Source organism: Mchenga conophoros, linkage group LG20 (assembly GCF_057382185.1).
Source record: "Mchenga conophoros isolate Kocher_MC1m ecotype Shallow Benthic linkage group LG20, M_conophoros_male_GT1.1, whole genome shotgun sequence".
NCBI classification, from domain to species: Eukaryota; Metazoa; Chordata; class Actinopteri; order Cichliformes; family Cichlidae; genus Mchenga; species Mchenga conophoros.
The window spans coordinates 16,186,716-16,211,898 of record NC_140545.1 but is presented as its reverse complement, the minus strand read 5'-3'; the positions used below and the strand labels follow the sequence as shown (position 1 = coordinate 16,211,898).

The 25,183-nt window shown below is 41.1% G+C and overlaps 1 protein-coding gene across 1 annotated transcript in view; it reads left to right on the top strand.

The window, feature by feature from the left end:
* ntsr1 (neurotensin receptor 1 (high affinity)) overlaps positions 1-25,183 on the top strand; it is an 81,571-nt gene that overhangs the window by 18,449 nt on the left and 37,939 nt on the right. The window contains exon 2 of the mRNA XM_085259734.1: positions 18,745-18,946. Coding sequence (XP_085115860.1) covers positions 18,745-18,946 — 202 coding nt within the window. The remainder of the gene's footprint in view (positions 1-18,744; positions 18,947-25,183) is intronic.

Sequence of the window (25,183 nt, the reverse complement as noted above, 5' to 3'; positions counted from 1 at the left end):
TTCTGTTCTTCAACAGCACTGCAGTCCTGTACATGCTTCCGTTGAGAAAGCAACAAAGGTTTTGAATTATGCTGTTACACTACCCTGTGGGGATAAACTAGCTTTGTGTGATAGAAAGGTAAGACGTACAGCTGGTTCCATGATGCAGCGTGCCCATTCCAACTAAAGATTTAAAAAAAAAGAAAAGAGGTTGAGATTGAGATATTGTATATTTACCATTGTGTGTTATAAACGATTACTGACCACGCTGTGTGTCCTTTTGGCCAAATGACTGCTATCACTTGCAGTATATTACTGTGTGAATGCACTGGGTCCAGAAACCAGAATGATAAAGTGCATGTTTACTGAGCACACAGCATACAGCATTTGGTTCTGGTAAACAGCATTCATCATGTGAGACCCTGAGAGGTAGAGAAAAAAATAAAATTTCTACCATTTCACAAAATATAACAGTCGTTGACAATAACAGTTTGTGGGAGCATTAAAATGTATTGGCAACTTTTTCTCAGTCCTAGCTGGCAGTGCATCCCTTGTTTATCAGTTCAGTTGAAAACACAGCGAGTATCTGATTATAACTGAGGACAGTGAAACTTTCTTTAGGTCACGAGCAGTTGTCCAAGCATTTCACTACATATTGTACTGTGTATGACTGTGTACGTGACAAATAAAATTTGAATTTGAATTTGAATTTGATCTCTATCGTCATTACTTTATTATGTTTCTGGAACTGATCTGTAAATCCCTTTTCTCTAATTGTTTTATTGTTTTCTAACAAAATGTACATTTACACAGTAACAGGTTAGTTATGTTCTCTTCAAACAGGTACCAGAAAACAATGGGTGACATTATGGTTGCGCTTTCCATCTTTTCTACAGTGTGTTTGGTTTATACGGTTGTCTGGCACTTCAGTGTAGCTTCGCTAAAGCCTTTCCATATTAGGGAAGTTCTGTATCTACTGCAACCTATAAATATTTCATTATTAATAAAGTCACTTAAAGTAGGCTGTGTTCATGATTTGTGCTACTGGTGCTGAAGTACAATCTGCAGCCGCAGCAGAAATGGAGGTTCCTAAACCAGTTTTTGTTCAGCCTGTGCTACTAACATACTGATAAAACTGTCCTTTTTAAGTTGTAATTATTTATCAAATGACTGAAGACATTGCCAGCTTATTTACCTAGTACCTGGGATAGACTGGACATTTTGTTCAGTCTGTTTTTTATGCACTAATCATACCATGATTGCATTCTGCATAAATTTGTTATGACCATGTAGTAAATGACACGTTCCAGAAAGAATACTAAAAGCTTTTTTAAAATGGTGGTGTGATAATAGATATCAATTAGTTTTTGGTATATGACTTTAGTGACCACCATATTTGTGCTGGATAAATCAAGCTGTAAGCACGAATGCGAAACCTCACCAGAGAGATAAATATTAATGCGGCTTTATCCATAGGGGCAGCTCACAGACATGAAAGCAAGTCTGTTAACACCAATCGAGCATCTGCCATCTCTCATGAGCTTTGTCTAGCTGATCCAAGCTGAAAGCTGAGCTGCACAGGGCCAATATCTAAAGAGGCTGTTAAGAACAGTGATCAAAACTCAGCTGTATCAAGGGGCAGCTGTGTGGCTTTGGCTGCATGATGTTTGTGCCAAGGTGTCTGTGTTTATTTTAATAAGATAAGATCATTTATGCCAAAAACTTGAGAAATTTCTTTGTTACAGAAACCAAAACATTAAACATAGCTCAGTAATATAAAACTGTTAAATAAACATCTAAATACAATCTAAATTCAACAGAATATAATGTATAAACCTGAATATATTTGTATAATAGTATTAAGGAGCTAAAATGCTGTAGTATGATACAATAAGCTGCCATTAGTCCGTGTCTAAGAACAGAACTAAGAACTAATGAAGCTGAGTGTTCTCTGTCCCACTGGCCATCATTCATTATTAAGGCAAAATTCCCCGAGCTTTGCAGCCAAATATACATGCCTGTCAGTATATTTGCCTAATAGTGTAAAGGGTCTTGTGACTAAGGTGATGGCGTCGAGAGACAAAAAAATGAGAATAATAGCTGATGCTTCCATTGTTTCCATTTCTGGCTCACTTTGCAGTTATTATGTGAAATCTAGCAGAGGTTCCTTTGATTTTCAATTTCCTGCTTTAATGGAATATTAATGGGTATTCCAGGTGAAATTTTTTTCCATGAGGCATACAACGTTGGCTGTTCTACATGTGAATTAAAAAAGCATTAGTCCTCTTGTTTGTCACAAGCTGGAACCCCTTCACACACGTTCAGCAGTCAGATCACGTTTCCATTTGCAGACACTATGGGTTTACACCCACACATTTAAATCTGAGCTAAGCACACTACAGTATATCTGCTGCTCTGGTGATAACACATTATTTTGTGTGCTCAGTCGCACAAGCATTTAAAATTCACAGCAATATCTTAATTGGAATGGATTTGCTCATAGGGATGAATTTGTAAGAGAAAGAGAAGTTTTGCATCTTTAAACTTTTGAACACTGACACTTTTGAAACGTAAAACCTCAAAGCCAAAATAATCTCTAACCACTGATGTAATTTATTGTCACATAAGGTGGCCAATGAACAGAGAAAACTGCTGAAAGCTATTGGAGGAAGCAGACCAGCTCACTTATCAAGCAGAAGGAAAAAATGCCACATCTGATGTATTTTGGCACTTCACTTTGTCCCTTTGAGTAACAGCAAGATGTCTTGAAAATACTAACTTTTTAAAGAGAGAACTTCTTGCAGTCTTGATTGAGCCTCAGCTGACTGAGTTTTTGCTACAATTTTCTATAGCAAAAATCCATGTTTTGAAAAAAGCTTTGTGAAATGGTTCAGTAGGAGGTCACTACCTTGACTGGGAAAGGAAAACCATGGTCCAAACATGAAGCCAGACATGTGAGTGAAGCACTGAATTGAGCATCTTATGAGCCTTAACCACTGAGACTCATCCAGCCATAGTCCAAAAAAATGACATGCAGCCCCTGCTTTGTTGACCCACCACATATAGACATATGCACTAGAATCGACTGTTGTGTGAGCTGGATAGCAGGTGAATACAGGAACCTGAAAATGTTCACCACTGGTGATGCAGACTCGTTTTTGTGTGATGTGAATTCTCAGGTAAGCAAGGAGCCTTAGCTAGTGTTTGAGATGACGTGGTCTACAAAGCTGATTCTGGGTTTCTGGGACGATGAAATTGCAGAAATACAAAACTGTAAACAAATGGTTATTTTCTTGGTGTAAAACTGATTCAAGACAAAAAACTATTTTTTAACTGTAAACATGAACTAATTGCCACAAATTTCAGTTCTGTTTTTTTTTTAAACTGGAGTCTTTATTGAACCCTCTGACAAGTTAAAAATAGAAGAAGAAATCAAATAGTTCATTTTTGCTACATCCAACATTTTTGTGCAGTTAATTGCTTAAATATTTATTGTGTAATTTATTCAGGTTTTTCAGGACATAAAAAAATCACAAAAGCTCATCAAATATGATACACTTGGCGTTACTGGGTTAAAGAGAAAGAAGCACGATGAACACCAGGAAATAAATTAAATTTCATGAACGGAATGATTTGTAAAGGCAATAGAAGATATAATGATAATTTGCTTAATAATCCTGAAGAAATATAGGAGCATGGACATCTGCTCCTAATGCAGCATTTGACACTAAAATAATCATTCCATGGCCATAAAGAGAGCTACTCATGATAATCAAGACAGTTATGTCATCTAACAGAAAGCAGAACCGCTTATACAAATTTGACCACAAGGTTCCAAATGTGGAACTGATTTACAGAGTTTCATTTGCCTCTCTTCATTCTTTGAGCCCGCTTTTGTAATCTTTTTCATTTCTGCAAAACTTATTTATATGTGTATGCTTTTGGCAGATGCTGATTGGTCCTCCTTATATTTTAGTGAAGCATGACTATAGTGACTTCCACAGTTTGACTTGGATTACAACCTGCCCCTCCTTGTCATATATTTTATTTTATTTCATGTACGCCAAAATGGAAAATGTGTAAAAGTTCATCTTGTAAGACTAGGTTTGGCACGGTGAACAGCACTGAAACAGGAAGACAAATAAAAACATATTAAAAAGTCACGAGAAAGAAATACATTTGAAAAAAAAAAGTGTATGTAGACAGATAGGTTTAATATTTCTTCTGCATGTGTCAAATGTCAGAACAAGGTTTCACCATAATTAAATGTCTAATATTTCAGTTTTCTTGCACTTTACTCCCAATTATCCACATTAGCTCGCCCCCATTTTTTGGCTTTCCAGAATTTCGCACTAAAGCTGGAGTTTGGTCTCACTCTAAGGCTAAGGGTTTGTTTTGCTGCACCGCTTCTGCTGTTCTCCTTATCAGCTTTAATCAGTCATTCTTGTCTAGGAGGCAGGGGGGACCTCAGAAGTCAGCCAGCCTGTTCATTAAAACCATTAACATTTTTCATTCATGATTATCCCTTTGAAAAACAACAGCACTGCATCGCTGTGTGCCTCTGTGCGAGTATGTGGTGGGTGGAGAGTGAATGCCTTTGGGAAGGAATGATGCTAAAGCTGTTACACATACATTGATTAAGCGAATATCCACACAAATTAACAAGTCAGACATCAGCGCACGTTTTCACCATACAGGCAGCTCCACAGCAGCTGCAGCAAGATGTCAAACAGCCCCTCCTCTCCCTTTCTTCTTTTTTACCCTTTCATTATTTTCCCTCATTAATCTTTAATGCTGACTTTATTCTCCATTTTGTGTACAGCAAAGGTAGCACAGTTGGATGAAAATTATTTGGCCAAAAATCAAAGTTGGCACTAAAATGTAATTTTATTGAGGATTTTAAATAATTTCTCAGTGGAACTGTTGATGTTTTCATCATTCTTCGGTAACAGTAAACAAGAACTTCAAACTACTGCTTCATGCATTTGCCAAATTGATTAAATAAAAGATGCACAACATCGCATTTGTTGCAAAAGGTTTTCAACAGCACCAAATCTCACCCACTCACTTTTGTTGTGCTCCATCTCTCTAATTTTTCTCTGAATGTGCTTTTAATACCTTCTGTTTTCAGCATTCTTTTTAGATACTTTGTTTCATCACTATCTCTCACATTATCTCTATTAATAGGCTTCCAATCTTATTGCTTTTCCACCAGTCAACGCAGTAGTTGCTTTAGAAGAATAATCCGAGATAGTTCCATAGAAATATATGTTTGCATTGAGATGGCAATATATATTTTCACTGACTTCATCAAAATGTTCAGACAAGACAGAAAAGGTTCCAGTGAGAGTGATGCCATACAGGGTGATGTTTGGCTTTATTTCAAGTTTCATTGAATGGCAAATCACAAAAGATGCTGAAATACCTTTGAATCAGAGCATATGACAATTTTTCATTTCTTTGTTTCAGTTCTATTGTCAAACACAAGACTAGCATATAGTGTGTGTTTAGTAGCAATAAGCAAATTTCCCTGTTTTATTAAAAAATTAACAAAAATATCTGATATATTTTTTGTGTTTCTTTCTGTTGCCGACTCTGTGGCACTCAGTCGGTCTTATTGTTGTAACCACAAGCCTGATGGCAGAGAAAGACCCCTGTTACACTGTGGAAGTATTTGTACTATTGTCTGTAGCAGTCATGATAAGTGTCTGGCAACTGCTAAGGAGGAGGTCATATCATTTAATTTGGGACCTCATGTCTACTGTGATGCAGCATGTAAAAACCAAGTCCAAAATTGGCTTCCTAAAATTTAAAATTGTTGGGCTCAACAAGCAAGAAACAGATTTCATTTATCTACTTATTTATTTATTTATTTTAAACTTCAAAATGTCAAACATTTAATTATCGTGGTCTAGTAACAATGCAAAAAGAAAATACACACTTGAAGCCAAGGTTCAATGTAGGCCGGAACAACTTGGAACACCATTCAGCACTTTCAGTAAATCAGTATTTAAATCTTAAATTAACAGATTAAAAACTGTGCTGCGGTTTATTCCAGTTAATGGCGAAAAAATAATTGCTTAGTACTGAACATCCCATGAACCACCTAAACCTTTTTTACATCCCTTTCCAATGGTGAATGTGTCAAATTTGGTGCAGGTGTCTTAAACAAGTAGATGCATTTTTTTGCAAACAGCTTAACAGATATCGTCAAACAGACTCTTTCTGTGCAGTTTGCCTCTGCAGCAGAAATACATTCAGAGATCTGTAATCAAAATAATAAGGATCTTTCCACAACTGTTTCTAATAATTTGCTGATAAATGGCAATTTAATTTAAAGACTAATAAGATGGCATGAAGATTTTTTTAAGTATAGGAGTTACCTCAGCATGCGTACAGTACGAAAGGAACACAGCTGAACTGTTAATAATGGTTAGCAATGAAGGCCAAGTGCTTGTACCATAAGACTTCCAAATTGTTCTCTAATGAGAAAGACGAAGGCTTAATTTTACCCATTATTGTAGTGAAGTCATTTAGTGGAATTGGAGCTAATAAGGTAATTGACTCAGGATGCTGAGGGCCCTCTTCATAAGGGGAAGAACTTTTAGATCTCAAGTCCATCACCTTATTAACGAACTGATTAAGGAATGTATTACAGCCATCATCACAGAGTATGACAGCCTGCTCAGGTGGGGACAAAACAATGCTGTTAATAGGCTCAAATAATACCCTAGTTTTTTTCTGTTACAATTTATGAGATTAGTGAAATAAGAAGATCTGGATTCTTTCACTGCCTCATTATGAGAATGGAAAAATTCTTTAAAATATTCTCTATGGACAATCAAACCAGTGGTTGTCCATAATGCTTTTTGACGGGAGCGTCAGAGTGAGCTAGAAACAAAATAGTGATAAGTGGTTTTGTAAGGAGAGACCTGGTCTATAATTACAAGATAATGTGCACTAAAAGAATTAATAAAGAATGAGCAAAAATAAAGAATTTACAAATATTATCATTAGAGAAAGATGAAAATTGAAAGAGAGAAGAAAGAACAGAGTCAACAACAAAACAGAATCAATAATAAAAACAAGTTAAAAAAAATCATTCTAAGAGACACTGCAAGGTTACTCAACCCAATTTAATTTAAGTACAAATGGTCTAGGGTAACGCCGTAAGTGAAGACCAAAGTATGCCCTACAAATACCTGCTAGTAACAAAGCATGTATGTGCAGGGCAACAAAGTAACAAAGCAGTAGGTATCATACTAATACTATAATATGATGTTATTAACTCTAGCCCAAGCACTAAATTTCTGTCTGTGGCGCAACAGTGGGCCATGTACTTTGCTAGTGCAATAAAAATGTTCCAAAAGCCACAAAAGAGCACAAACACAGTCAAAAGACAAAGTTCAGTAACTCCAATTACTGGATGAAGAATAGCAGTTACCTGCTGACGACAGCTGACTCACTGAGTAACTCCTCTAACTCCAGTGGATGAGTTTCAAAAAGCAATAAACAGTTGTCTAGGTGGAAAGTCATTGAGGCCAAAACTGTCTTTGTGCTAGACTGTAAAACACAGGCATTATAATCCTTTTGTCATTTTGTCAGGCCACAGGGATGTTTTACACCTAGTCTTATCCAGTGATTCACATATAATCTGTGTTGTAGTTTCCAGTTCAGCTCATTTTGCATATACTAGTGCTTGCAGCAGAAAATACATAACCTAATGTGATAGAAAGGATCAGCTTTGTGTCATTCTGAATCTTTCTCCTCACCCCTAAAGATTTTCTCATCTGTGAAGTGAGGGTTTTTATCTGTAATGAAATCACACCACTGGAATCTGCTTAAGGTCAGTTGAAAATTAATCTGATAAAAGTTTGTTTTAAAGAAAGCCTGTTCGGCTTGATTTGTGCAAAATTTCCAGCAACTTCACTTCAGTCGTCAGCCATCAGGGTATATAGAGCCCAGTCTGTGTCATAGAGCCATCTCAAAAATATGAATAATGCATCTCAAATATCTCATCCAAGCTTTTTTTCATAGCACCTGTTCATCTTCAAATGTAGTCTACCAAAGCTAAGGACTGGCTCCACCATTTCACATGTTGAAGTGGTCTAGAGCAAGAAAACTGAAATATTAATGAATAAAGAAATAACTCCAAGTGATGTGACACAAGTGTAATATACGTATAATATACTATAGAGAACAAAGCGATCTAAGCACTCCACCCTCTACATTGATGGGGAGAAGGTACAAAAGGGTAGAAAGCTTTAAGGAGGTAGAAAGGGTGGAAAGCGGCCGAGAGTCCACATCTCGGCCAACCTTACCTGGTCAACAAACATTTCCCACCAGGTAGGGAAAGCACATCAAAGACTGTACTGGGCCTGAGACAAGAAACTGCTTCCGTTCCACCACCAGAGCCTTCTGACTTACTGCTGCACACTCTGGTTCAACTGCTGCACTGCGGAGGACAAGAGGAAACTGCAGCAGGTGGTGAAGGCAGCAGAGCGGGCAATTGGCACTAACCAAGACATTTATACTGGCAGACTTCAGCAGAAAACCAGCATCATCATCAAAGACCCCTCACACCCTGGACACCCCCCCCCCCCTCCCTCTGATAAACGCTTCAGGTCCATCAGGTCAAAGAAAAATAGACTCAATAGGAGTTTTTACCCATAGGCTGTCAAACATGCCCTACCTCCACCCTGATTGGAGGATAACTGCACTGCCAACACTCATGGACATTACACCTTATTTATCAACCGTATTTCTATGTATACTTTAATGCAACCAAAATTCCTATCTCTTCAAACTGTATTTATTATAACACTATTTATTATAGTTGCAACAGCCCCCCAACTCCACCCACTACATATATATGTATATATATGTAGGAGTGTAGGTAGAAATATGTGTGTGTAAGTATGTTCGCATGCATATATATATATATATATATATATATATATATATATATATATATATACACACACACACAGTGGCTTGCAAAAGTATTCGGGCCCCCTTTGAACTTTTCCACGTTTTGTCACATTACAGCCACAAACATGAATCAATTTTATTGGAATTCCACGTGAAAGACCAATACAAAGTGGTGTACACGAGAGAAGTGGAATGAAAATCAGACATGATTCCAAACACTTTTTACAAATAAATAACTGAAAAGTGGAGTGTGCGTAATTATTCAGCCCCCTGGGTCAATACTTTGTAGAACCACCTTTGCTGCAATTACAGCTGCCAGTCTTTTAGGGTCTGTCTCTACCAGCTTTGCACATCTAGAGACTGAAGTCCTTGCCCATTCTTCTTTGCAAAACAGCTCCAGCTCAGTCAGATGGACGGCGTTTGTGAACAGCAGTTTTCAGATCTTGCCACAGATTCTTGATTGGATTTAGATCTGGACTTTGACTGGGCCATTCTAACACATGGATATGTTTTGTTTTAAACCATTCCATTGTTGCCCTGGCCTGATGCTGCCACCACCATATTTGACAGTGGGGATGGTGTGTTCAGAGTGACGTGCAGTGTTAGTTTTCCGCCACACATAGCGTTTTGCATTTTGGCCAAAAAGTTCCATCTTGGTCTCATCTGACCAGAGCACCTTCTTCCACATGTTTGCTGTGTCCCCCACATGGCTTGGTGCAAACTGCAAACGGACTTCTTATGGTTTTCTGTCAACGCTGGCTTTCTTCTTGCCACTCTTCCGTAAAGGCCAACTTTGTGCAGTGCACGATTCCCCCATCTGCAGCTCGTCCAGAGTCACCATGGGCCTCTTGGCTGCATTTCTGATCAGTGCTCTCCTTGTTCGGCCTGTGAGTTTAGGTGGACGGCCTTGTCTTGGTAGGTTTACAGTTGTGCCATACTCCTTCCATTTCTGAATGATTGCTTGAACAGTGCTCCATGGGATGTTCAAGGCTTGGGAAATCTTTTTGTAGCCTAGGCCTGCTTTAAATTTCTCAATAACTTTATCCCTGACCTGTCTGGTGTGTTCTTTGGACTTCATGGTGTTGTTGCTCCTAATATTCTCTTAGACAACCTCTGAGGCCGTCACAGGGCAGCTGTATTTGTACTGACATTTAGTCATTAGCACTCATCAGGCAATGTCTATGGACAACTGACTGCACTCAGACCAAAGGAGGCTGAATAATTACGCACACCCCACTTTGCAGTTATTTATTTGGGAAAAATGTTTGGAATCATTGATGATTTTCGTTCCACTTTGTATTGGTCTTTAATGTGGAATTCCAATAAAATTGATTCATGTTTGTGGCTGTGACAAAATGTGGGAAAGTTCAAGGGGGCCGAATACTTTTGCAAGCCACTGTATATATATGCATTTATGTGCGTGTGTGTATTTATGGGTGTATCCATATGTATGCAGGTGTATGTATAAATTGGACATATCTTTCTTTTGTAAATGTAAATTTGTCTGTGTTATTGTCTGTGTAAATACTTACGATATTGTGTACTTCACACACGGAGAGATGCCAAACTGCATTTCATTGTTTTTACAACAATGACAATAAAGATCAATTCCATTCTGTTCTATTAAAGATGCCTCATTGTGGTCCCTTCTAAATCCATCGAACCAGCACAATTTACTTCTAATATAGTTTTTATGCTATTAACGGGTGTGCTCTGAAAAAAAAAAGAAAGAAAAACTGAGAATGACCTCCTGTCTAAAGCCTGAAAAACAGATCCCATGAGGAATAAGAGTTCCATTCTCCCTCAGATCGCTTCAATTACAACATGCCAAAAGGTTATCATGGATTTTTGTCCAGTGGCAGGAAAACATGTTGTCTTTAAAGCCCTCAAGCCTGTGCTGCAATTTGCATATTCCATGTGTCTTTTTTTATTAGAGTTGCATGTTGCTTGTTTGTGGCAGCGCATTCACACTCACAAGCTCTCTGTATAGCATTTAGCTCACACAAATCCTGACACTAGTTTACAAACCATCGTGTCACTTTTAGCCCCTGGTACAATTCCCTTTTATTTATTAATGATGCACATATGATTGACAGAAGTCAATAAATACTGCCAACCCACCATCATAAAGTATAACAAATATTATTGCATTATTATTATTATTAAAATATATTCATTTTATTGTTATTATTATTGCCATATACAGTGGCACCTTTCAGGTATTGTGCTGTATCAAAAATATGAAACTGTAGACTTTCTTGTGTTTGAATTTTTAAGCCCAAAAAAACATTAGCATTTTTATATGTTCCATTTTTTATTTGTATTTGTTTGTTTTTGGTGTTCTTTATGTTTGCTTGTTTATTTTGGAACCAGAAGTGACCGTATTTGAACAACAGGGTAATGCTAATTAATGAAACTAATGATACATAGCAATGATAAATTTTGGAAGCTTATGATATATTAGCCATACAATAAACCAAAAATTATCATGAGGGTCCTCTACCAGGGTCCTACGCAGTATCTTGAGGCACTGTGCTCTTCTGGACAGAGATCTCAGGCATCGTTTCCCAGATGAGCTGGAGCCACTCACTCAGTTTCTGGGTCACTGCCCAGAGTGCAATGATTACCACATCTCCTTGAGCTCTTCTCTCAGGCCTTGGTGTTTCTCGAGCTTGCCAGCTGTGATAGACCCCAGCCTCTATGGATCTTGTGGTTAGTGCATGTTCCCATGCTGCCATGATTAATGTTTATGTGCAGTCTTTCAATTGAGTTCAATTTTATTTATATAGTTCAAAATCATAACCCCCTCCGCGAATCACTACCTTGTTGTGGTATAGGGTTTTGTGCGTCCCAGGGATCCCAGGGGCTATAGGCATAGGGTTACAGGGGCCCGGACTTGGAGCCAGTCCTGGTGAGGCTGCTTGAAGGCCTAGCTCAAAGTAGGGACATGGCCCACCCTGGCACCACAAGCAAGTGCGGAGACCCTCACGGAACAATCCCCAGCTCCTAAGACTAGCAACTGGGACATGGAAAGTCACCTCTCTGGTGGGGAAGGAGCCAGAGCTAATGCATTAGGTTGAGCAGTACTGGCCTGTTAAGTGCCTGTGTTGGTGGGTTATCTGTTTCTTAATGTGTGTATGCATGTGTATGCAAATTCACCTGTGCAGGGGCCCGGCTGTGATTGGTGGACCTAAGGAACGGCCTGATGTAACTGGTTCCTGCTGTCGACCTGAACTATAAAAGGGCGACCGAAGAGCTGCGGTGTGGGGTGTGTGGCAGACTTCCCTTGCACTTGCCTCAGGTCCAGACGGAGCAGCCGTAGCAATAGCTATTTGGTTAAAAGGTCGGGCATGTGTGTGAAGTGCGGAGCAAGTAGGGGTGAGCTGCCCATTATTTTGGGAAGCCTTCTTTTCTTCTGTGTTTTTAGACCAATATAGCCACCTTTCTTTGCAAGGACACTCAAAAGCCTGCCATCCATGGATTCTGTTAGTGTTTTGATCTGTTCACCATCAACATTGCATGCAGCAGCAACCACAGCCTCCCAGACACTGTTCAGAGAGGTGTACTGTTTTCCCTCCTTGTAAATCTCACATTTGATGATGGACCACAGGTTCTCAATGGGGTTCAGATCAGGTGAACAAGGTGGCCATGTCATTAGTTTTTCTTCTTTTATACCATTTCTTACCAGCCATGCTGTGGAGTACTTGGACGTGTGTGATGGAGCATTGTCCTGCATGAAAATCATGTTTTTCTTGAAGGATGCAGACTTCTTCCTGTACCACTGCTTGAAGAAGGTGTCTTCCAGAAACTGGCAGTAGGACTGGGAGTTGAGCTTGACTCCATCCTCAACCCGAAAAGGCCCCACAAGCTCATCTTTGATGATACCAGCCCAAACCAGTACTCCACCTTGCTGGCGTCTGAGTCGGACTGGAGCTCTCTGCCCTTTACCAATCCAGCCACGGGCCCATCCATCTGGCCCATCAAGACTTACTCTCATTTCATTAGTCCATAAAACCTTAGAAAAATCAGTCTTGAGATATTTCTTGGCCCAGTCTTGACGTTTCAGCTTGTGTGTCTTGTTCAGTGGTGGTCGTCTTTCAGCCTTTCTTACCTTGGCCATGTCTCTGAGTATTGCACACCTTGTGCTTTTGGGCACTCCAGTGATGTTGCAGCTCTGAAATATGGCCAAACTGGTGGCAAGTGGCATCTTGGCAGCTGCACGCTTGACTTTTCTCAGTTCATGGGCAGTTATTTTGCGCCTTGGTTTTCCACACGCTTCTTGCGACCCTGTTGACTATTTTGAATGAAACGCTTGATTGTTCGATGATCACGCTTCAGAAGCTTTGCAATTTTGAGACTGCTGCATCCCTCTGCAAGATATCTCACTATTTTTGACTTTTCTGAGCCTGTCAAGTCCTTCTTTTGACCCATTTTGCCAAAGGAAAGGACGTTGCCTAATAATTCTGCACACCTGATATAGGGTGTTGATGTCATTAGACCACACCCCTTCTCATTACAGGGATGCACATCACCTAATATGCTTAATTGGTAGTAGGCTTTCGAGCCTATACAGCTTGGAGTAAGACAACATGCATGAAGAGGATGATGTGGACAAAATATTCATTTGCCTAATAATTCTGCACTCCCTGTAAAGTGTCCTATAATGCCCGTAAACCGGAGGTGAAGGATGCTTTGTGTGCAGGCTTGGTGGAGCGGGGCATTCTCCCTTCCCCGAAGGCCGCTGTAAAGCGGCCTGGTAGGGGCGGCGTGGAGGTGGCTCCGGAGGCTGAGCCGGAGCCAGATGCCAAAGGACCCGTTGGCGTGTCTCCGGCTGAGGTGGAGCCTGATGCGGATGAGGCGGGGTCGGATGCGGCAGAGGTGGGGTCTGGGGCGGCTGAGGAGCCTCAGGCAGTAGGGTCTATGGAGGACCTCCGTTTGACCCTCCGTATTAGCGAGGTAGAGGTTCGCGCTAAAGAGCTTGAGGTGCAAGCTATGCACCTCTGGGTCAGAGCGTTGGAGTTGTGTAAGCCCGCCGCTGTCTAGACACCTGCTTCCGCTGCCTCCACACCTGTCTCGAGTCGCCCTGACACATCCACAGTTACTTCACCAAGTTTTGACATCACCAAACATGTTAAACTAGTACCTCCGTTTCGGGAGGCTGAGGTTGATTCCTATTTTAACGTTTTTGAGCGTATAGCAGCTGCATTGAGTTGGCCTAAGGAGTTTTGGGCGCTGCTACTCCAGCGTAAGTTAATCGGCAAGGCTCAGGAAGTATGTACTAGCCTTTCCATTAACGACAGCCTCCAATATGATATTGTAAAAAAATCAATTCTGCACGCATATGAATTAGTTCCTGAAGCTTACCGTCAGAAATTTCGTAAAAGTGAAAAGACCGCTGAACAAACCTTTGTGGAGTTTGCCCGTGAGAAACATCGCTTGTTTGAACGCTGGATGCAAGCCAGCAAAGTGAAGGATATTGAGGCATTGAAGGAGTTGGTTCTTTTAGAAGAATTTAAAAAGTGTCTCCCGGATCAGTTGGTAGTTTATCTAAATGAGCAGAAGGTGATGTTCCTGGCAAAAGCAGCAGTTTTAGCAGATGAATTCACCCTCACACATAAAGTCATTTTTCCAGGACGAGGCAGTGAGGGGAGGGCAGGAAAAGAGACAAAAATCTCCTAAACAGACCCGAAGGGCGAGACAGGAGGAAACTGAAAAGCGGGAATGTTTTTATTGCCTTGAGTCTGGTCACCTGATCGCCAGTTGTCCTGCGCTGCAGAAGAAAGAGCAGCGCAGAGGGTCTAAGGGACCCGTGGGGCTCATTAAAGTAGTTTCCCCACCTATAGGTCCTGATCAGATGCAGGGGTGTCACCCAGAAATGGAGGTAGAGTCACGTTTTAAACCCTTCCTTTCCCAAGGCTTCGTTTCGGTGGCAGGAGAAGAGAAGGACAGGGTTCCTATCACCATTCTCCGAGACACCGGGGCACATCAATCTTTTATGTTAGATGATGTGTTGCCGCTGTCGGATAAAACCGCCTGCCACACGGATGTGTTGGTGTGGGGAATTGTTCTTCGGGCGCCCCTTCACAGAGTATATCTACACTCACCTATCACAACTGGACCTGTGAAGGTCGCCATAAGACGACAGTTGCTGTTTAAAGGTGTGTCCTTTATCTTGGGCAACGATTTGGCCGGGGGGGAAGTGTTTCCACCGCCTGAAGTGATGGATACACCTGTTGCTGCTGATCCAAAAGCGACAGTTTTTTCCCATTTGCGCTGTTACGCGGGCGGAAGCGCACAAATTTGCTGATGTGGTTAGTATCGCAGATACGTTTGTGGCTGGGGAGCAAAAACCTCCTGTACGGGAGAAAGACAGTGTGGGGGATAAATGCAGTGTGCTAAAATTAATACCGGCATTGAGCGGCGATGTGAATAAAGAAGCTTTGGTAAGCGCTCAGGAAAATGACAAGTCTTTGAGTTCCTGTTTTGCAGCCGTTGTCACGGCTGGGGAAAACACCCTTCCCCGTTTTTTCCTGCAGGATGGCGTGTTAATGAGGCGGTGGTCTTCTGATCAGAGTGGAACATCAGGTGTTACACAGGTGGTGGTACCATCTCAGCATCGTGATCAGGTGCTAAACTTAGCACATGACGTCGGCATGGCTGGGCACCTCGGAATAAATAAAACTTATTACCGAGTGCTGGGCAATTTCTTTTGGCCTGGCCGTGTAGTGTACCTGACTATGTGAGTCAGCTTCGAGATAGGCTTCGCCTAGCGTGGAAAATAGCCGGGGAAAACTTAAAGCAAGTGCAAACTAAAATGAAGGCTCGTTTTGACAAAAAAGCTGTAGATAGAAGTTTTCAACCAGGGGAGAAGGTGTTGATGTTACTGCCTGTGGTAGGGTCCAGTTTACTAACACAGTTTGCTGGTCCTTACAGTGTTGAATGTAAACTCGACAATAACCATTATGTGATTCGCACTCCAGATCGGCGGCGAAAAACCAGGGTTTGTCATGTGAATACGTTGAAACTGTTCTATCCCTCCAAGTACTAACCAAGCCCATCCCTGCTTAGCTTCCGAGATCGGACGAGGTCGGGCTTGCTCAGGGTGGTATGGCCATGCTCTCCCTTGTTTTAAATGCACTTTAGAACAACACGCAGCAACACTACACATGAGCGGGAGGAGGGAGGTATGGGGTCTTCACATACCCCCGTTCTCTGCTAGTCATTGGAGCGGGGGGGCTGGGAGGAGATGTTAGCTGTCCGATTGGCCTCCCTGCTGCTGCGGAGCCTGGGACGGTCTGCTTGCCTCCACCCCGGGGGGAAGGGTAACATCTCTTGGGTCTGGGTTCTGTTTCCCCCTCTGGGGGCGAGGGTACCTGGACCCGGGGTATAGAGTATGTTTGGGGAGTGTGATTGTGTGTACATGTCCATTTATGTCAATCCTTCCGTTGGGTGAGTGCTGAGTGTTTGTATATGTGTGCATGAGGGTGGGAATGCATGTTTGTGTCTGTGTGTGCCTGTTTGTCTGTGTCTATATGTCAGGTCGGGTCTTAGACTCCACCTCTCTGGGAACTCCCAGGCCCTCCAAGGCCTATCTCCCCTCACCACACTCCCTGCCGGTGACTGATGCCCTCAGGGGTCGGTGCATTGGTGGTTCTTGGTGTCCGGGGCTGGGCGCTCAGGTATGTACCGGCTCACTCCCAGTGGCTGCCTGGCGGGGCCTGGCGCCTGTTGCTCAGTCAGGCCTCCTCCGGGGTGCAGGGGGCCTCTGGGCCTGCGGCTCGATTCACTCTGGCACAGCTGGCTGCCGGCAGAGCCGGCGGGCACGCCGGTGCAGCCCCCTCTAGCTTCTGCTCGGTGGATACTGGGTGACGCCTCGTCTGGGGAATCTCAGCCCTTCCCATGAGGGTGGCACGGATGCCCCTCCGGTGGTCCTCTTTGGGCTCTCGTGCTCTGGGAGCCTCTGGATGTCTGGGGCCTGGATCTCCTCCATGCCTGCTTCATGCCCTGGGGGACAGGGCTATGGCTCTCTACATCCTCTTGCAGACCATTACATGTGGAAACCATTTGAATACAAGCGTGCTGATCCACACAGGTATGCACACGGGTGTTCACTGCTCGTAGACTTAAATTACACCTTTCTTGGCTGCTACTTCAAAGCACATTGTGCGCTGTCTGTCCTGCGTGCTGCACAGCAACATTGAATATTCAGTATTTACTGCTGTTTACACTTAGCTAGATTAATGCGATGGTGTTGTGTTTAGTATGTTGCTTTGGGGGTTTTTTTGCTTGTTTTCTATTCTTCTTCTCTCAACAGGTGATCCAGGAGATTTTTTTTTCTCCCCCCCTTTCTCACTGTCCCTCTCCCCTTCTGTTTTTCTTTTCCTTCCTCTTTCTTTCTCCCTTTCCTATCCCTCACTCATGTCTGTCCCGTCTGTAACATCTGAAAATAAAATATAATAAACAATAAAAACAAAGGTCAATCAAATGGACCAATACGGCAATGCCACGATGATCCATTTGGCAAAGTAAATCCATTGGGTATCCTTGTTGGTCTTCAGACAACAATTCTGATGGCTAAAGAACCAAATGGGACAGGCAAAAAAAGAAAAAAAAGAAACTGTTCTATCCCCGTAAGCAAAATACAACAGCGCCCCGGTGTGCGCTGTTGCCATCCTCCCCGCCTACAAACTGTCGGATGACGGATTATCTGGGAGGGATGATGCTGCATTAGGAAGTGGGCTGAAAAATGCAGTAATTTTAAATGATCTTGAATCATTTGTTGCCGATTTACCTGAAACTGCTCAAACTGATATCATTACTCTGACAAAAAATAACTTTTCTCTGATCACCAGCGTCAAACGACTGTCTTAAGTCATGACATTGATGTGGAGGGGCATAAGCCAATTAAACAACATGCGTACCGGGTGAATCCAGTAAAAAGGGAAATAATGCAGAGAGAAGTCAATTACCTCCTTGAGCATGGCTTAGCCGTTCCAAGTGCTAGCGCATGGAGCTCCCCATGTGTGTTAGTGCCCAAATCTGACAATACTCCTCGATTCTGCACGGATTATCGAAAGGTGAATGCGGCCACTAAAGCAGACTCTTTCCCATTACCTAGGATGGATGACTGTGTTGATCGGATGGGATCCGCTACTTATGTGACCAAATTGGATTTATTAAAGGGATATTGGCAGGTTCCTTTAACTGCAAGAGCGTCTGAGATCTCTGCATTCGTTACCCCCGATCACTTCCTTCAGTATACCGTGATGCCCTTTGGTTTGCATAATGCGGCAGTGACATTTCAGCGCCTGATGGCTAAGGTTTTGGCTGCTTCCTGGAGCAGTCATCTCCAAACCCTCTTAACTGTTTTTAAGCGTTTCGAGGAAGCATCACTCACTGTAAATCTGACTAAATGTGAGTTTGGAAGAGCCATATATATATATATATATATATATATATATATATATATATATATATATATATATATATATATATATATATATATATTTAGATATATAGATATTTATATTTTCCATACAGGTAATCTTGACATAAAACAAGAAGTAAACTGAAAGATGGGCCAAACATATATTATATAGATATAGATGCAAACAGAAGAAACACGGGAGCCATCTTTAATCTCCAACCTATTATGGCGGTAGGGCCAATCATCAGCCTCGAGGGACACTGGGTTTTTGTTTTGTTTTGGGGGGTTTTGTTCTATTTGTTTGCTTTTTAAATAACATATATACATTTTATCTTAGTGAAGCAGATACATAGTTTTTCTGTCAGCACTAATCTCCAGTGTTTACAGCCTTCTCTCTTTTTGAACAGGTAAATGCATTCCTGTCCTTTGTCATACCGATGGTGGCCATATCTGTTCTGAATGGGGTCATTGCCAATCAGCTGTTGCGGATGTTCCGTGAGGCTGAGCAAGACAACCGTGTCTGCATGATTGGTGCAAATCCCACCATGCTGAATTTCACTGTGGAGTCCAACCGTGCTCAGTCGCTACGCCATGGAGTTCTTGTTCTCCGTAAGTAAACACTCCAACACTTTTCTGACAGGAATGGGATCTGGTGTGGTCTTCTGCTGCTGTTCAAGGGTTAGCAGGTTGTGCATTTTTTTGCATACCTGAATTGTAGCAAATGGTTATTAGTTTTCTGTTGCTTTGCTAACGGCTCAAAGCAGTTTGGTCATTCTCCTTTGACTTGAGGCATCAAGACATTTTCTGCTGTCATTGAACATGCAACTAAACATAATAATAATAATGGATACTTTATTGATCCCCATGGGGAAATTACTTGTTTTTCTCTGCATTTGACCCATTCACTCAGTGAAGCAGTGGGCAGCCCACTAAGCAGGCGCCCGGGGAGCAGTGTGTAGGGACGGTACCTTGCTCAGGGGTACCTCAGGGTAGCCGTTAAGTGGATTCGAACTGCCGACCTTCCGATCATGGGGCGACCACTTTACCTACTGAGCTATCCCTGCCCCTACAAAACATGGCTCTATTCATAGCATAGCATGTAAATGTGAGAGTAAAAATAGTGATATCTTATAATTATATCAAATTTGTACAAAGTATGTTCAGTGTATAGAGACAAACGTATATAGCGGATCCTAGGGATCTATTAGGTAATAGAAAAGGTAAAAACATGTTTTATATCCTCTTTTATTCATTTCTTGAGAGTTACTGATGTTTCTGTAAAACACTAGAATTCTGTAAATTCTGACATTTTGAAAATGCATATCATTTATTTATTATAGTTTATTTAAATGAGCAAAAATACATTTTCATAAATCTAATTTTTAAAAAGCTTTAAGCAATTACCAGTCATGGTGTCACGGTTCTGGGTCAGTTTAACCCAGTATTTTGAGTTGTCATGTTTTTGCAGGTTTAGTTTAGTTCCATGTGTCATTTTCTGTCTGTCTCTCAGTGTAGAGTCTGCGTCTTAGTGTGATGGTTTCTTGTTCCTGTTTTATTGTGAAGGTCTGCGTCTCATGTGAGTGTGTTCAGTTTTACCTCTGTCTCGTCTTGTTGATTATTCCCAGCTGTGTCCACCACCTGTGTGTAATTCCCCTGTGTTTCTCTGTGTATTTAAGTCGTGTCCTCTGTCATTGTAGTTGCTGGTCTGTCTGTGTATCCACCATGTCTCACCCGTGTGTTCTCCCTGCTGTCCAGCTCCTCTGCTTGTTCTCATTCTTGTCCAGGTTTGTGCTCTGTAGTTTAGTTGTTTCCAGTCTAGTTTAGTTCGTGCTCCATTTGCTGTTTGTCCATATTTATTTCGTGTTCAATAAACCACCTTCACTTCTCCACTACTGCCTGCGATTGGATCCTCATTTATTATTTTCACACGGCTCTCCTCACCCGCCGTGACACATGGTTCACTCCCTGATTTAAAAAAAAAAAAAAAAGATTGAATTACAAATTACCAGGATTTATTTGACACCATTTGCAGAGGTTTTTAGTGCAGTGGTGTTCTTTTATCATAGCCAATGTTCAGCTTGAAAATTAAATGATAGAGATTTACTTATATGACAAGGTTATCACTATGAAGACCACCATTTTTTAAATAAATGAGAAATGTTCACAAAATGTTGTGATATAGCCTTGGATTTTAGATGCTGGTGTTAACAGACTTCAAGCTTTGGAGGATATTAATAGCCTGTTAAGCTGTCCTCAACCTTTTGTGCTTGGGTACACTCCATCACCCACTATGAGAGGCATAAAACTCACTAAGCTTCCATGCACGCAAGCATGTGCACTTTATCGATATCCACCTGCATTAACTCAGCAGCTTCATCAGTCTATCAGTGATCCACACACCCATCACTCCAGCCCTGCAAATGATTCAAAGGAGGCTTATCCTTAGACATATCCTTTTAATCAAATGTGGATAAATTATGAGCTGCAAATAGTCATCATCGGAGACCCGAAGAAACAACCCTTTTAAACATGTCTTCCAACATCTTTTTATGACTACACCTACACCTAAAATTTCCCTGTGGATTCCTGCTGTTAAAATTTCCTCGATTTTCATCATTACAAAATGCTAAACTTCAACAGTGACAGTCTCACAGCAAACTACATGCAATCTAATGATGTTATTTCAGGGTGATCTTGGCTGTACACAAGACTGGTCCTAAGCATGAGCAACTTTTTTGTTAGACAAAAGCTACAAATGTTTGTTAACGTATTTTCATTAGCCTTCAGTTTCGCTTAACTGCCCCTTTTCTTTCCCCATCATAAAGTAAAACAGAGAATGGATTATTTCCATTTAATACTGTCTTAGAACAACCAAATATATTTAAAAATGATTAGTTAAACTTAAAATTAAGGGAGTGCATCACTTACCCACCACTAGCCTGTCAAATAATCTAGTAAAGTTTAATTTATATCTATATTTAAAACTAATGGTTATTTGTATTGTTGTCTGCAGTCATTTTACTTTTGGCACAAGCAATTCCACTGATGTGTACAAAGCTTTTGAGATTCACAGCTGAGAGAAGCCTTAACTGATTCAATGCAGCATTACTACATTTAACTTTTTTTCCCACAGTGACAAAACTTGTGAAAAAGTTGGGACACTGTAAAATCAGAATCAGAATCAGAATCAGAATCGTGTTTATTGGCCAAGTATATGTGCAGACACATACAGGGAATTTGGTTCCGGTAGATGGTGGCTCTCAAGCACAGCAATGTAAAAAACACACACACACACACACACACACACACACACACACACACACACACACACACACACACACGTGTCTATATATACACATTACACATACATACACAAAGCTGTGTAAACCAACTATAAATAACGAATCTAAACTTATATACATATAATACAGAAATGAATGAGGTGGAATGAATACTACAAAATGTACATAAGGTGCAGCTGCAGTCTGGCAGTGGGAGCAGTGTGACAGGTCAACTGTTAAGAAGGGAGATGGCGAGGGGAAAGAAACTGTTCCTGTGTCGGGTGGTCCTGGTCTGCAGGCTTCTGTACCGTCTGCCAGAGGGCAGCAGATCAAAAAGTCTGTGTCCAGGGTGTGAGGGGTCTGTGATGATTTTCCCTGCCCGTTTCCTGGTTCTTGAGAGGTACAGATCCTGGATGGAGGGCAGGGGCATGCCGATGATCCTTTCTGCTGCCCGTGCAGTCCGCTGCAGTCTGCTCCTATCCTGTTTAGTGGCTGCTCCATACCAGACTGTGATGGAGGAGCACAGGACAGACTCAATGACCGCAGTGTAGAACTGGATCAGCAGCTCCTGTGGAAGACTGTACTTCCCCAGTTGTCTCAGGAAGTACATCCTCTGCTGGGTCTTTTTGAGGATGGAGTTGATGTTGGTCTCCCACTTCAGATCCTGGGAGATGGTTGTACCCAGGAACTTCAAGGTCTTCACAGTTGACACAGGGCTGTCTGATATGGTGAGGGGGAGCAGAGTTGAGGGATGTCTCCTGAAGTCCACTGTCATCTCTACAGTCTTAAGAGTGTTCAGCTCCAGATTGTGCTGACTGCACCAGAGTACCAGCCGCTCAACTTCCTGCCGGTATGCAGACTCATCACCATCTTGAATGAGGCCAATGACAGTGGTGTCATCTGCAAACTTTAGGAGTTTGACAGCCGAGTTCTTGGAGATGCAGTCGTTAGTGTAGAGGGAGAACAGTAGTGGTGAGAGGACATGTAAATGTAAATAAAAACAGGATGCAGTGGTTATCTTAAACCCATATTCTATTCAAAATACAACAAAAAAAAACCCAAATGTTTAAGCATAATCATAAAAACTGTTGCCATATTTTGAGTTTGATAAAAACCGCTGGAATCAGATTTTGCTCCTAATTAGGTTAATTGGCAACACGATCAGGTATAAAAAGGACATCTCAGAGTTTCTCCAAGAAAAATAGGCAGCCGTTCACCAATCTACAAAAAAAAAAAAACGCACCTACAGATTATGAATCCATTTCAGAATAATGTTCCTCAAGAAAACTATGAATGTCACATCTCTACGTGCAAGGGACAAGTCTGAAAATAAATACTGGATGCCTGTTATAGTTGGGCCCTCATGCAGCACGATTCTGGCATGTAAATCATTACATGGGGTCAGACTTCTAGAAAACACTGTTTATGAACACAGCTCTCTGTGCCATCCACAAATGCAGGTTTAAGCTCTGATAAAAAAGCATCTTCCAGAAATGTTGCTGTCTTCTCCTGGCCAGAGGCCAGAGGCAAAATGAAAAACTGTTAAAAAATTTTATTAGAGTCCAGATTCTGAAGTGGCCTATCTGTAATATTTTGAGATAATCCACCCTTTACAGCTCTAGTCCAAAAATGTAATTTCTGTGTGGTAACAATTGTTCTTCTGATAATTATTTACCATGTTGTCAATAGTTGTGGTCAATAAAATGCAGCTGTATGAAAAAAAAAAGTACACCTTCTTTCTTTATTAAAGCTTTACACATCCGGACATAATTAAAAATAAAATCCTCAGCAATTGGGCACACACAAGCCGAAGCAAAGAAGCACTGTGTGAAAAACTAAGTAGACTTTATTGCTTCCATAGAAATTACAAGGGTAACTAGCAACCAGGTACTGCTAATCAGGTGCACTTGATTAACTGATCATCTGTAAATATAAAGCAGAAGTTTTTGCAGTTTGCTGTTCTGAAGCATTCAGGTCTTTGCCACCCATCAATCTGGGAATAGTTTGAAGCTTCTTTCCAAATAATTTCAAGTCTCTCATTCTACAATGAGAAAGATTATTCACAAATGGAAGTTGCTAATCTTCCCAGGAGTGGAAGTCCCAAGAAATTCTCCCCAAGGTCAGACCATACACTGCTCAGAGAAATTGTAAAAAAAAAAAAAAAAGGATATTTTGATTTCACCCATTAAAAGAAACAGCAGAATTTCCAGAAGCATTTTTCCTGATAGGAGTCATATTCAACTACCATAGCCAGCTACTTCATACACACATTTTCTAAAAGAACTGGTTCTTACATGGCAGTTTTCTACTCTGTCTTAGCACTCAGAGCAGTTTACACAACTTGCCTCAGTCATACAAGCACTTTTTTCTATGCTTTTTTTTCTATGTCATTACTTTCTATCATTCACCCATATTTATACTCTGATGAATGCATCAGAGAGCAACGTGGGGTTAGTATCTTGCATAAGGATATTTGGCATGCAGACTGGAGTAGCTAGGGATCAAACGACCAACTTTGCAATTGGCAGATGACCTGCTCTACCTCCTCTACCCGTAGCTCAGGAAGGGTGCAGTGGTTTAACTGACTGGGCCTGGTTCACTTACAGTTTTTTACAGACGCTAGGACACATTTCTCAATACTTAGGTCACTTTTGCAAAACTCCTCACACAGTGAGCACAACAGAGGTCTATGTGGGCTAAACTGAGGACCAGTTATCATTGTTTTGGCACAAAATGCATTTAATGACTACATCTCTCAAATTTCATGAATTATTTTCTCACTCAGACACAACAACTGCCAAAAATCTTTGTACGTACAGGACATTTTGCATGTGCTTACATACTGTTTTCAAAACTGTTAAACTTATGGCCAAAACAATAACACAATGCAAAACTTAAAAAGACAGCAAAATTAAACAGCAATATTTTATTGAAACATATTTTAAATCTAAAAATGCAGTTTAACCAGCCATAGCTGATTCTCATTGTAGATGAACATCTACACAGGTGTTACTCCTTCAATTTTGGCATGCCAGAAGATTATTTCCTAGGTGTATTGCCCTAGATGACATAAGATGTGATGTGGATGAGAACCTGTGGCCAAATGGAGAAGACCGAGTAGATTAGCATTACTATTGTATGTGTATCAGTGGATGGTGTGTATACAAATTCTTGTATTTTGGGATTACTTAGTGCAAAAAAAAAAAAATACATAAACAAATATTAACGAATTCTGCATGATGTCTGATTCATTCCAGTAACATATATTGAAATTATAAACAGAGATGTGTCCTTGTTTTACACAAGAAAACACTGTGTAATGCTACATGTTGTTAGTGTTTTTTAGGTCATTGTTTTGTGGGTGACAAAGTGTGTTTGTCGGCCGTCAACCTTTGCTAGTGTTCTGGAAGAATGAGTTTATTTGAGACCTGAATAAAGTGCTTTGGTAGTTGTAGTGCATTTTGAATGTGAAATGAACTGCTTTGCCAAGCTGAAGGTCAGTTAGGAGAATTGTGTGAAGAGTTTTGCAAAAGTGACCTAAGTATTGTGAAATGTGTCCTAGCGG